The sequence below is a fragment of the Notolabrus celidotus genome, chromosome 10 (assembly GCF_009762535.1).
Source record: "Notolabrus celidotus isolate fNotCel1 chromosome 10, fNotCel1.pri, whole genome shotgun sequence".
Lineage (NCBI taxonomy): Eukaryota > Metazoa > Chordata > Actinopteri > Labriformes > Labridae > Notolabrus > Notolabrus celidotus.
In genome coordinates this window covers 32,170,301-32,184,276 of record NC_048281.1, presented here as the reverse complement: position 1 = coordinate 32,184,276, position 13,976 = coordinate 32,170,301, and the positions used below count along the sequence as shown (strand labels likewise).

Sequence of the window (13,976 nt, the reverse complement as noted above, 5' to 3'; positions counted from 1 at the left end):
TAATAATTTTAACACTAAAAACAATGAGAACCCTTTGTTATATAATACCTTGAAAAACAAGGGTTTACAGAGTGCTTCTTTAACACAAAAGAAAAAAGCGTAAGAACCCAAACCATCCATCCAGTACCTCACCTGGGGTCACGGGGGAGCCTATCACAGGAAAACAACCATCCCCTCACAGACTTCCACCTACAGACAATTCAGAGTGACCAGTTATCGTGATGTGTGGATCATGGATTGTGCGAGTAAGCTGGAGTACCTGAACTCTGCCTATGAAGCAGCAGCACGAGTCACTTTACGACCATGCAGCCCACGAGAGAACCAAACGGCAAAACAACCAAGACACCACGAGAACCAAAAGGCAGTAAAACCCAAACAAGGAAACCCAAAGAGGACTGATGACGTTTGATGACGTAAGCACATAAAAAGATAAAAGCGAAAAAGAGATAAAGTCAAAGGAGATTAGAAATTATGTTTTTCTGTTTTATTACAGCTTGTGGCGATTCTTTTTTCAAAAAGGACGATTCCTTTTTTGGAGAGTCGGACGATTTGGCATAAAGTCCCTCTTGTATTCATATAATTCAAATAAATTAAAGGATAGATATTTAAAATTACTAGAAATATGTCAAGGGGAGCTTAAAAATTCTGCAACAGATTGAATTTACAATGTTTTAAAAGTGCGCTCATGTGCAGAGGCTGAAGTGGTCGATAGTTCGACTCCCTTTGTTGCATTTCAACCCCCCCACGATCTACTGCCGGCCTTTCCTGTCTCTCTCCAGCTGTCCTATCTACATCCACATAGCTCACATGTTTAAGCCCAACATGTGTGTACTGTACCATACTGTGGGGTTCCTGTGTGTGTGTGTCACAGAGAGAGAGAGAGAGGGAGAGTGAAACCTCAGGGAGATGGAGAATATCAAAGGGGAGTGTGAAACCCAGAGAGTAACCCTGACTGTGTACACACACCGAAAAGGGGACGCTTTGGCAGAACAAAGCAGCCTTTTGATGGGAAGCGATGAATGCACTCCCTCACACCAGTAATCCAAAACTCACAGAGCCCACATCTCGGCCTTCAGACCAGGTGCCAACTCTACCTGTAGTTACAGTCCTGGAGCTCTCTACTGATGGGTTGTTTTTCTGCTCAGGAAACACTATGATCGTGTTCTTTAAAGACCAACTCCTGTTGTATCTTCCTGTCCTTAAATTATTCCCATCAGATACCGGAGCACTCAGGCTCTCTGTCTCTGTTTCTGCTCTGCCTGAATGACTGGGCTTTTGTAGACCATGTGTACCTGCACAGGAGACCATTATCCTTTTAGAAGGAATAATCCACCGGGAACAGAAGACTGTAGTCTTGAAATGTTTGTAACTTCCTTTGTGTACTTTCAGAACAGATTCAAAAGAGCAACAACAAATCCCAAAGGTGATCCAGTTACAAGCTTTTCACAGCCGTCATTTAATGATACAGACGGCAGCCTTTGCAGCGCTGCATTTCATCCTTCATTCACTTAATGCCACATTTTTACCGATATCTGATATGCCAATAAATACACACCTTTGTTTTTAACTGTAAAGAACACAGGGTCTCTCCTGAACTAGAATTGACCCGTTACTCTTATTGTGTCAGTCTGTTTCTTTAATCAACAGACACAACAAGATGAACATTTAGAAACAGGCATATGTGAGTCTAACATGAGTCTGGTCCTGCTGGAGGTTTCTGCCTGTTAAAGGAAGTTTGTCCTTGCCACTGTAACTTGCTAAATGCTGCAAAGTGCTCTGCTCATGGTGGATTAAGATGAGATCAGACTGAGTCCTGTCTGTAAGAGAGGACTGGATCTTATCCTGTCTTGATTTGGGGTCTTTGTTAATAATAGGACATAGAGAACGGTCTAGTCCTGCTCTGTTTAAGAGTCTCAGGGTAACGTTTGTTGTGATTTGGCTCTATATAAATAAAGATTGGTTGATTGATTTAAAAGTCTAGAAATGCTCATGACCAGTCGTGGCTAGAAACTTGAACACGAATCAGATTGTCAACTCTGAGGTTTGCAGCCAGGTAAAAACTCTGGAATGACCATGTCCCATTAAAATTACTAACCATAGACCTTTCTGGAGTCCCTGAGTTCCTTTGTAGTTTCCTCTGGATCTCTGCCGTAGACGGCCAGACTCCAGCTGCTACAACTACTACTATCCGTCTCCCCACTATCATCTCTCTCTCTCTCTCTCTCTCTCTCTTCATCTCCCTCTATCCCTCTCTCCAACACGGTCTCAGCAGATGTGTGTCTAACATGAGTCTGGTCCTGCTGGAGGTTTCTGCCTGTTAAAGGAAGTTTGTCCTTGCCACTGTAACTTGCTAAATGCTGCAAAGTGCTCTGCTCATGGTGGATTAAGATGAGATCAGACTGAGTCCTGTCTGTAAGATGGGACTGGATCTGATCCGGTCTTGATGTTGGGTCTTTGTTAATAATAGAACATAGAGTACGGTCTAGACCTGCTCTGTTTGGAAAGAGTCTGAGGATAATGTTTGTTGTGATTTGGTGCTTTCTAAATAAAGATTGATTGAAATAAAGATGTGTAGAACTGAAAAAAAAGAGGTTTGGACAGGACTTGTACTCAATGTCAAGAAGTCTGTGCCGGTGAAGTTAACAGTAGCATCAGCGAGGAGCTTCTCTGTGTGACTGAAGACTTTGAAGCTTACATCTGAGGAGTAACACTGAAGCACTTTCACTGGTTATTGAAAGCAATGACTTCAATGATTGTTGTGTTAAGCTCCTTTACCTTAAGGAGGTCGCTGCTATATCTCTCAGCCTTGTAGAATAACTGAAGTAGAGGCTGCTGACAGGTTTTTGCTGGCGCAGAATGATGGTTCTTTAGATGCACAATCAAACTTATTGTGTTAAAGGAGTGTTTTGTGGGGTGCTGGTGGCCTAGCGGTCTAAGCGCCCCACGTACAGAGGCTACAGTCCTCGTCGCAGGGGTCACCGGCTCGATTCCCGGTTGGTCGACCATTTCCTGCATGTCCTCCCCCGCTCTCTACTCCCCACATTTCTTGTCTCTCTTCAGCTGTCCTATCAAATAAAATTTAAAAAAAGACAACAAAAAAAGGAGTGTTTTGCTGTTCCTTGCTTCATCTTTGCTTTGCAAGTGTTGCAAACAGATATCATGCTGTTCGTTTACAACACTTTAAAATACTTCCATACAGCCGACATGTTGAAGCTCGTTACTGGAGCGCCTAAGCTGTCATTGCTTTTGCATAATTAATGCATAACTATCAGCCGTACATGTCAGCAGAAATGTTCATGTCTATTGATACAGATGCACTTTTATGACTTATATTTTTGGGCTTTTTGCCTTTATTTGATAGGACAGCTGAAGAGAGACAGGAAATGTGGGGAGTAGAGAGCGGGGGAAGACCTGCAGGAAATGGTCAACCAGTCGGGAGTAGAACTGGCGACCCCTGCAACTAGGACTGTAGCCTCTGTATGTGGGGCGCTTAGACCGCTAGGCCACCAGCGCCCCCTTTATGACTTTTATCTGCTGATACAGATATTATGTCGAAACATCATGCAGCCCTTGTTATTTATTGTCAAGTTAATTCCAGGAAGTATTATTGCTCATTCACTTGGACCATCTATAAGCATTTTTAATTTTAGTTTACTTCCTTTGACTTCATATTAAACACATGTTGTTGCCATAAAGAACAAAACTAGTTATCCTTTGGTTTTGTAGTTGTCCCTCATTCCCCTTGATTCTTCATTTTGATGCATGGAGTACAAATATTTAAAACGAGTGTAAGAAATCTGCGAAACAGGGACTGAAAAAAAGCAGATACCTTGAAATAACTCTTGTGTCTGCCTCCCAGACAAAGTCTGTTTTGTTGAAGGTAGATGGTAGTTATCACACTGCTGTGTGAGATATAGTGAGTCCCACTAAGTTTCATGAAAACATCCAGTGTTCAGCCTGAAGGTAAAACATTAGACTGAAAAGAGTTCATGAAATTAAAAAAAAACACAATTAAATAATACTCTGGATCTTTTTTTTTTCTTATCTTTGTGTCTCACTTTGATGTCCTCGGTGTGAAACTTCATACGAGTCTGAGAGGACGATTTAAAACGGGTACCTTCTGACCCGCTGTAATTAAAGAGCTGCTGTGAACAGCTTTCTTTTTTCACTGGCTTTGTGACGCTCCAAAGATCGAGTCCTCCGTCCTTCTGTGTTACTTATCCAAGGAATGTCAACAAACCGTACCTCCTGGCCCTCTTTATGATATGTTGTGTTACGTGTTGTTGGGGGGACCTGTGGCGCCTCAGAGATCATTAGCTCTGTGTTGTTGGTTTTTATGTCTAATTGAAAAGACATTGACACAAACGCTTGATTCAGAAATGTTTTGCTGAGACACGCTTGTATTAAGTGGCTGCTTATGGCTTTTAAAAGGTAATTTCCCAGTTTCTCTGGGCTGTGTCGGCTCTATTCATGTTCTTTATTTAAACAAGTCAAGAGACAAACTGCTTATACAATAAGTCTTCAATTCTGGAAACAAAAATTGCTCAGTGAGGCAACTTTTACTGAGATAAGAGAAAACTCTAGATGTTTGATTTAATTTGTTCATCATCATGATATGAAATCAGGTTGTTTTTTTCACTTGAATTATTAATAATCTGAACAATTATTAATTTGATTTCCGCTGATTAAACACAACATCAGCAGATTTAGTCCTGCAGCTCATTAAGTAGATATTAACCGGAGCCCTCATTAATTAATCTTTAACAGTTTGTTTGAGCAACACTTCAATCATTCATCAGCTAAAGTGACTGCTGCAAATAAATCATTAGAGATAAATCAATGCAGGTAATGAGAGAATAACTCAAACTAAGTCAAAGTTCAAAGCAGAAACTGAGAGTCATTCAGAGGTGTTAAACAAGTGCTCTCAGCAACAAGTCCACATTTCAGACTAAATGGCGTCATCGCACCGTGACATCCAGAGCTGTGAAATTTAATCAATGAGCATGTCTGGCCTTTTTGACAGAGGTTCTTTGTAAAGTATGTAAACAAAGTAGATTGAAAATAATTTGATGCAACAGCTAAAATTCATTGTACCGGATATGTTTGAGTTGATCTTGAACAGCTGACACAAACATAACTTTTACAGTCAGATGTTGAATTTGCCTCTTTTTGAAGTATCATAGAAGAAGAAGGACTGATGTGATATGATTTGTTCTGATATTTTTGCAAACATATGCAGTCGACCAGTCAACGTACGCCAACTTTTGGACCCGTCACAGTGCACTTACGTCACTTAAAGGTGACATATCATGCAAAATGGACTTTTTAATGGTTCTCTACCTGAAATATGTTTCCCTGGCATGTCTACAAACCCCCCGAGAATGAAATATATTCCATTCTGCCCCTGTTCTGATTTCTCCACCTTTCTGTAAATGTGTGTGAAACGAGCCGTTTCAGACTTCCGTGTTTTTGTTACGTAACAACAATATCCGGTCTGTCACGGAGTCAGAGCTCAGAGCTAATTCAGCCCATAGACTGTATAAAATACAACTCAACCCCGCCTCCGTTTTGCATTCCCTGCACACATGTGTGCTAACAAGGAGCTTAGGAGAGAGGCATGCTAGTTGTAGGCTGTCTTAATAAACACAAAGGTCGGTTTTACTCCCCACGTCTGCTGATTTGAAGATCTAGTGGATGATTTTTATTTGTCATGGAAAAGTGCTAGCGCTAATTAGCATAGCCACATAGCTACATGTTCGTAGCTGTAGCTGTAGCTGTAGCTTTAGCTGTAGCTGTAGCTGTAGCTGTAGCTGTAGCTGTGTACCAAGACACACGTAGACACACTGACAAATAAAACAACAAGAAACACAGAATCTGTGACCAATCCTTCAGAAAGGTCCTGCTGCCTTTCTGGTAGAGGTCGGTTTTACTCCCCACGTCTGCAGATTTGAAGATCTAGTGGATGATTTTTATTTATCATGGATAAGTGCTAGCGCTAGTTAGCATAGCCACATAGCTACATGTTCGTAACTGTGTGCCAAGACACACGTCGACATACTGACAAATAAAACAACAAGAAACACTAAATCTGTGACCAATGGTTCAGAAAGGTCCTGCTACAGGCGCCTCTCCGTCAGGATCAGATTCAGAGGGTTGAAGTAACGCGGGTCTCTGAGCAGCCGTGTATATTCAGCCAACATGTAAACATTAGATCAACGTGCTGGAGAGCTGAGGCCACATCCACTTCCTGAGGGGGCGTGGTCAGAGAGAAAACAGAGTGTTCTGAGGAGGACTGAAGAAGAGGGCTTTTCAGGCAGACCAAAATCTGATTTCAAAGTGTTTTTTTGAGCATAAACTTTAAAGACATGTTTTGGGGACCTCTTAGACCAATATATGTTGATGAAAAAAGCGTGATATGTCACCTTTAAAGCCCCTCTTGTTATAGCGGAGTACCTACTCTAAAGCAGGGGCTAAAAAAGTGTGTCTAAACTTGGTTCTAGGAAATAGAATAGTTCATAGTTCCTGCAGTGTGGAATCGCTGAAAAAGGGGGAGGGTTCCTACAGTTCCTAGAACTATGAAAAAGTTCCTGTGGTCTGAAAATGCAAAAAATGTATAGCAACACTTGTTTAAAGCCTTGTACATGTGCTCTTTTAATATCTTTATCTTTAAAAGAACTTGTTCCAAGCTCTTATTACTAGCCTTTACTTACTTCTCACCGAAACTCAAGTTTTCTCTATGAGCTTAGAGCAAAATATCAAAACTTGAGTTTCGGTGAGAAATAGGTTAAGATTAGGAGTAGGTTTTAAAAATGTGTTCCAAGCTCTTACTCCTAGCCTTGACCTATACTCAGATACTTGTTTAAAGCCTTGTACATTTGCTCTTTTAATATCTTACTATCTTTAAAGAATATCTTTAGAGAAGCTCTTTCTCCTAACCTTTAACTACTTCTCGAAGATACTCAAGTTTTGATATTTTGCTCTAAGCTCTATGCACTTAGAGCAAAATCACAAGAGTTTCTGGGGTTAAGTGAGTTAAGATTAGGAGTACATTTAAAGAATGTGTTCTCAACTCTTAATCCTAAACTAAACCTGTACTCCTACATAATCTAGATACTCAAGTTTTGGTATTTTGCTCTAAGCTCATAGAGCAAAATACCAAAACTGTGAGACGTAGGTTAAAGCTGGGGTTAGTAGTCACAGAAAACTAGCATGAATTTGAATGTAGCATTTCCTCAGGACTCCTTCTAACCTGATTCATGACCATATGATGGTGACTGATTCCAAACCAGTCCTCAGCACATCGTTTGTGTTTTGCACGACGTCAACTCATGCCTCACTCCAAAGAAAACACCAAAACATTCTCATAGTGAAAGTTAAAAACACAAACAAACAGGAAATGTACGCTTTGCAAGAGGCGGGCAGAACGGCAGGAGGGGATTTGATTGGTTTGATAATTTGGCTCCTGATGGCAGGGATTGGTTGGTGTTTTCCCAGGTTTACTCCAGCTGTAGATAGCAGCTTTTTTTCACTCTTTTTTAAGAACACATTATGTATTGATTACCATCAGGACATAAAGATCATTTAAACCAGTATAACAAAAAGTGGATCTAAATCTGATTACCAACCCCAGCTTTAAGGTTAGGGGTATGTTTAAAGAACATGTTCCAAGCTCTTACTCCTAACCTTAACCTATACTCAGATACTTGTTTAAAGCCTTGTACATTTGCTCTTTTAATATCTTACTATCTTTGAACTTACTAGCTCTTACTCCTAACCTTTACCTACTTCTCACAGATTCTCCAGTTTTGATATTTTGCTCTAAGCTCTGTGAGCTTAGAGCAAAATATCAAAACCACTCAAGTTGACCTACTTAATGTAAATATCAAAACTTGAGTAACTATAAGAAGTAGGTTAATGTTAGGAGTAAATTTATAGAATGTGTTCCCAGCTCTTCCTCCTAACCGTAACCTACTTCTCACAGATTCTCCAGTTTTTTATATTTTGCTCTAAGCACCATGAAACCCCTTTTCTTGCACTTCAGCAGAGTTTTCACATGCTCTGCTGAAGTCTGGGCCTCAGACATATTTCATGATGTATATGAGAAACAACTGCTGCCAGATCTGTGCTGTTTGCACGTGTTTCCATTCCTGGTGTTGCTCCTCTGATGAGCTGTCTTCTCACAGGTTTGGAAGACTACATGAAACGTTACGGAGAGGGCATAACAAGAGTCCTGAAGTCTTTCGGGCCTGTACCGGACTTCTGCGGCGAGGGATCGAAAAGCATCGCTAATGTAAGTATGATGGAAGCAAAAGAGGACTGATTGAACTTATAATATAATGCTGCTCCTTTTTTTTCAGGTCAAAGATGAAACATTAAAACAGATACTTTGATTTCTTCTGGCTCTTTCAGTGAAGGTTGAACGGTGTCTCTGGTTCTGCATGATTAAAAGTCAAGAGTTCCTTCTCAACTGGCACTAAATAGCTCTCTCCTTAGCACATGGTCACATGCTGTCACAAGCTGTTAAAGTGTTAGCCATAGAAGGTCATTGTGTGAGGAAACCCTGAGCCGGTGCAATAAATAGTTTAAGGTCAACTAGTTAGAAGAGCAACAGCAGTCTTTCTTGTTTTCCCCCCCACTTAGAAACCAGTGCACGGCTTTAACGTTGGTCTTAACAAAATAAATACTCTTTAAATATTAAGTTTATGAGCATACTGGACAAGGTGAAGTGTCTTAATTCATATTTAACTACTACACACTTTCAGGAAGGCACTGAAGGAATGAAAAGATTCCTTCGTTTGGCTTCTGTGTTTAAAGGAATACCAGACTGAACACTGATGTATGAAACACTCTCACCTTTTACTTTGAAGGTGGAACTTCAAAGTTGTTTCTGAGACCTTCTTAAAGAGCTGATGTCAGCCTGGATTCACGACAGTCAGGACAGATTTCAGCAGCAACAACTTCTTATTGTGCATCATTTTCTTCTGCAGAGAATCATGCAAAAGCTCAAGCCTCACTTCAGCTTTAAACCCTCAGCTGTTAAAGGGATAGTTCAGTTTTTTTGAAGTGGCGTTGTATGAGTAGTCGCAGCCACAATGGATGCCACTCAGCCCGGCCCCTTTAATGTGAAACTGTAGGGGGCAACAGAACGCAAGCTAGACTACAGACTTCTATAGACTGGGTCAGTTCTGCCACAAAATTTAGCTAATTTTGAAAGACTCTGACCTGAGCACTCATCTCAGTTTAGGTGTGCGCTCTACAGGGGATGTTTTCAGCACTTCACTTTGCCACCAGAAAGTTTGTTTTTGCACTATTTTCAGACGCAACACAGGCGTGCTCTTCCTCCTGCAGCGCACTGATCAGCTAATCCGATCTATTCCGTCTGCAGAAATCTGAAATCTTATCTTTACTTTAAACTGGAGGTGTGTTCAGCGGTTAGCTTCAGCCATAGATCGGCACTTTAACACCCCATCAAGAGGAAAGCTTCTCACTGATTGGCCATTTGGCGTAAAAACGTCATTTCTGCAACAAGTTTTTGGTTAGTTTGGACGTTACGCTCTACGAGATAAGATCAACCTTATGTCCACATGATGAGACCGAAATATGACACAACTGGAGTTAAAAATAACAACTTAATAACTCAACAAAATGACAATCTGTGGTCATTGCACCAGCTCTGTAAGACCTACATCATCTTTGGGGGCGCCAGACTCTCCTGAATTTATTTTGAATATGCTGATTGTGACAAATGTGGTATCAATGGAAAGCTGAGAATTTTCACTGTAACTGAGTTTTTAAAACTTGTTGATCGGATTAGCAGTTCAAAAGTTATCAAACATTTAAGAACAAGTAGCTGCCGGTAGCTGTCTGGGTCTTTGAGGGTTAAGCTAGGGTGTAAAGTCGACACTGAACCAGACGTTGAAACTAAACATGGCACAAGAAGTAAGGAAAGTTGTGTTTGGTTGAAGATTTCTTTGTTGTAACAGTGCTCCTTGCAATAAATCTTACACTATTGGAAAGCCTTTATTTCCCCTTTGAAATGTTGCCAGATTTGTAAGAAACATGCATTTTGGGGATGAGCAGCAGAGCGGTGTATGTGAATTTGCACAATTTTCTCTGCCAATGCCAACAGCTTATTCTTCCATTGACTCTTCAGGCACCTGACAGGCAGCACCTGAAGCTCAAAACCAGAGTCGAAGGCTGTTTCCGAAACGGCCTGCTACATACTACTTACTAATGTAGTAGGCAGTAGGTATTGCCTACTACATACTGTGTTTGAATTTAGTATGTAGTATGACTGTTCTGTTCGATCTGTCATGCAGGATGCTGAGCCAGACTTCGCTGGATTTCCGGTTTCGGAAAGCGGAAGTAAACAACGACGAAGCCGATAAATAAAATGCTTATTTAGCATCCATTTATGATTTAAAAAGTTAGGAAGTGGTTTATATGTAATTTGATAACTTTCACAGCACCCAAAAACGGATTTCCTCCCGTCAAAAAATGAGGAAAAAGAAAAAGCAGAACGAGCGCTGTGCATTATGGGAAACAGTACGCGAGGCAGACTGGTCTGATGCATACTGAGATATTTTCCCGAATCAGTAGACATCCGGGGAGTTTTGGCATACTGCAGATTTTGCTCTTGTTCACATACTACTTACTACATACTGAATTTTGGACATATCAGTACGTACTGCTAGTATAGTAGGCGATTTCGGAAACAGCCAATAACAGCAGAATCAGCTGGCTTTCCAACAGTATAAGATTTATTGCCATGGAGCATTGTTACAACAAATACATCATCTACCAAGCAAAAATGTCCGTACTTTTTGTGCTGAGTTTATTTTCAACGTCTGGTTCAGTGTCGACTTTACACTCTGGCTTAAGACACAGCTGATACAGAGCTGCTGCAACAACCACAGGTTGTCATTTTGTTGAGTTATTTAGTTGTTATTTTTCAAATGGCTTGTTAACGATGTAGTTTTAAACATTGCGTCTCAGTCATGCAAAATACAAGTTGTACTTTAAATTTATTGTTCATAATCCAGGAAATTGGGCCCTCATCTTCCCCCAGTTTGGAGCATCCATCACTCTGTGAATAGTTGTCTTTGTGACAGCTGACCCTGCTCTAGGCCAGTACAGATCTGCAGACAGACGACATGCCCCTTGAGGAATGAACTGTGTTGCAAGCCTCCAGGACTTTTTAGCAGCCAACAATGGCCGTCACCAAAAATCAGAAGGTCATACTACTCCCTAACTGCTACTGAATCAAACTACTAATCTTGGTGCAAGCTTGTACCAAACACATAACTCAGACGAAAAGCAAAGAGGTGGTTCAACAACTAACAAACACTTCTGAAGTTTCTAGAAGCAGAAAAAACTTGTTACTAGACTTATAACAAATCCTGTCAGCTCCATTCTCCTCCTTTTGTTCTCATGCTCCTGTTCCTTCAATGAGAGGAATAGAGAGCCTTCATTCCTCCCCTCCTCTCTTTGACGTTTCCTTCCCTTCGCCCCAACAGGAGATGTGTGAGCTGATTCCCAATGACCGGCAGCATCTGTCGGCCAGGATGGAGAGGAGGGACCAGCTCCTCATGTCTCTGTCCAAGCTGAAGAAGGAGCACTGAGGACGACGAGACCTGAAGTTTCATGATTCTTCTAAATGTTGCTGACCTCTGAGGGAGGCTTTTCTTAACTCCTGTTATGCCAGATAAATAAAAATGAATGCAACCTTTTAAATTTGGTTGATGAACTGTAATCTAAATAAGAGATCTGAGAAGACTGATTTTTTATTTCTTTTGTAAGTAATCCTGGAATAAAAGAAATCCTAACCTCAAGGACGAAGGTATATGGGATTACATTTGTCTGTATTTGTTGCATGTATAACCTTCTTGTCCATCATGATGCCAGGACTAATGTCTGGTAAATTAGAGACAGAATTAAAGCATGCATCCCTCATGGTGCAGCACATTACATAATCATCTCCTCAGTTCACCCATTCATAAAAAGATTAACATTTCACTCCCTCAATGTTAAACTTTCTACACTTTTTTAATTCAAACAACACAGAATGTTTGATTCTGATCATGAGAAAAAATCTAACTATGAAATCATGAGTTAGGTGTGTCTGGAGGAGAACTGGAGCGGTCTCTGTTCCCTCCTGCAGAACAAATCGCTGATGTGAGTAGCGTTGAGCAGTTACTGATTAAAGTCCTGGAAAGGAATGAATGAAGGGTAATCACGAGTGTATCAGAGAGACATTTCTGCTTATGCTGCAAATGTTTCACAGTAATATCACCTGATCAGACATCCTGCTTGCAATGTGACGAGCTGCATGAAGACAGGAACATGTTTACAGGTTGTGTAAACGTGTCCATATTGAAATATTGAAATAAACCAAACGTGTATATAAACAGTAGATTAAACATTTGGCATGAAGCCTGAAGCAAGTTTTTCAGAGATGAAGGTTGGCTTATTGTGATCCAAGGCAATGCTACAACAATATCTTGGAAACTATTAAAATAACACGTACAGCTTCACCTCTTTAAGGATGAATTTTGTGACTGAAGAAGTTGAAATATGACAGAGTGAGTCAGGTAATAGAGACCATGAATTACCTATGTATAAAACTGATTTGGTGAAGTTGCATCAGACTGAATCCAGAAAAACACACATACTAAGACCTGCATGAAACATATAGGTGAGATAAACTTGGTTGTATCTGTAGCTATACATTTCTTCAAGGTCTTTAAGGTTTAATTGATCTGGCCAGATGTTGATTGAAATATGCAGCTAGTCAGAAAAAGGAGGTAAGCCCATACACATACTCGATACCATGAGAGGTTTATTGAATCAAAACGTGTCGACCTGTCGGGTGCTTTTTCTTGCTGATGGTTGTCATCATCTTTCTACAGAAGCCCTAAAAGGACACAATTAAATACATTTCATTTTCTCAGTTTGATCGACTTATTTTTCCTCTTGATAACAGGATCATTAATCTTGTTTTATCCAGAGAACGAAGCTTGTTTTTTGTGTTTTTGATCTTCAACTTGTAAGATAAATGTCTCATAACAAAATCTTTTTATTCTTTACTGAGGAAAAATGTTCTAAACAATGTTTGTGAAAGAAACAAAAGAATTAAAGAAACTAATAACAGGCCTTTCCTGTTATGAAGTTACTTGGTTACTATATATATAGATGTGCTCCTTTTATGTTTAGTATGGAAGTCCTATAAGGACATGTATACATACATTTTATTTTCTCTGTTTTCTCTGCTTATTTTTTCTTGTTATCTCAGTTCATCCAACTCAAATACTTCACTTCACAACCCTGCCCTGTCACTTCAGGTGTGCCCCAGGGCTCTGTCCTGGGGCCCCTCCTCTTCATCATCCACCTTCTCCCACTCGGCAATATCTTCTGCAAATTTGGCATTCACTTCCGCTGCTTCGCGGATGACACCCAGCTCTACCTTTCCAGTAAACCCGACTCCACTCTCCCACCCTCCTCCCTCACCCTCTGCCTCTGAGATCAAATCCTGGTTCACCTCCAACTTCCTTCAACTCAACAGCAATAAAACAGAACTCCTCCTTATAGGTACTAAGTCCACCCTATCCAAAGCCGACAGTTTCTCCCTCACCATAGACAGTTCAACAGTTTCCCCCTCCCTTCAGGTAAAGAGTCTGGGTGTCATCCTCGACAGCTCACTATCTTTCCACTCTCATATCAATAACATAACCCGGTCTGCATATTTCCATCTCCACAACATCAACCGTCTCCGCCCCTCTCTCACCCCTCACACCACTGCTATCCTGGTCCACAGCCTCGTCACCTCCCGTATTGATTATTGTAACTCACTCCTCTTCTGTGTCCCTCACAAATCCCTCCATAAGCTTCAACTGGTCCAGAACTCTGCAGCCCGCATCATCACTAGAACCCCCTCCTTTCACCACATCACCCCCGTCCTCCAGCCGCTCCACTGGCTC

The 13,976-nt window shown here is 40.9% G+C and overlaps 1 protein-coding gene and 1 long non-coding RNA gene across 2 annotated transcripts in view; one reads left to right on the top strand and one right to left on the bottom strand.

The window, feature by feature from the left end:
- The window catches only part of cryl1 (crystallin, lambda 1), a 36,698-nt gene extending 24,834 nt beyond the window's left edge, over positions 1-11,864 (top strand). Inside the window, exons 8-9 of the mRNA XM_034693777.1 lie at positions 8,184-8,290; positions 11,517-11,864. Of these exons, the coding sequence (XP_034549668.1) occupies positions 8,184-8,290; positions 11,517-11,621 (212 nt within the window). The 3' untranslated portion in view covers positions 11,622-11,864. The remainder of the gene's footprint in view (positions 1-8,183; positions 8,291-11,516) is intronic.
- A 164-nt stretch (positions 11,865-12,028) lies between these two features.
- Positions 12,029-12,325, bottom strand: LOC117820113. Its single transcript, XR_004632695.1, has 2 exons — positions 12,293-12,325; positions 12,029-12,207 (listed from the first exon to the last, which is right to left on the bottom strand). It is a non-coding gene; the product is annotated as an uncharacterized LOC117820113 (long non-coding RNA).
- Between the last annotated feature and the right edge of the window lie 1,651 nt (positions 12,326-13,976).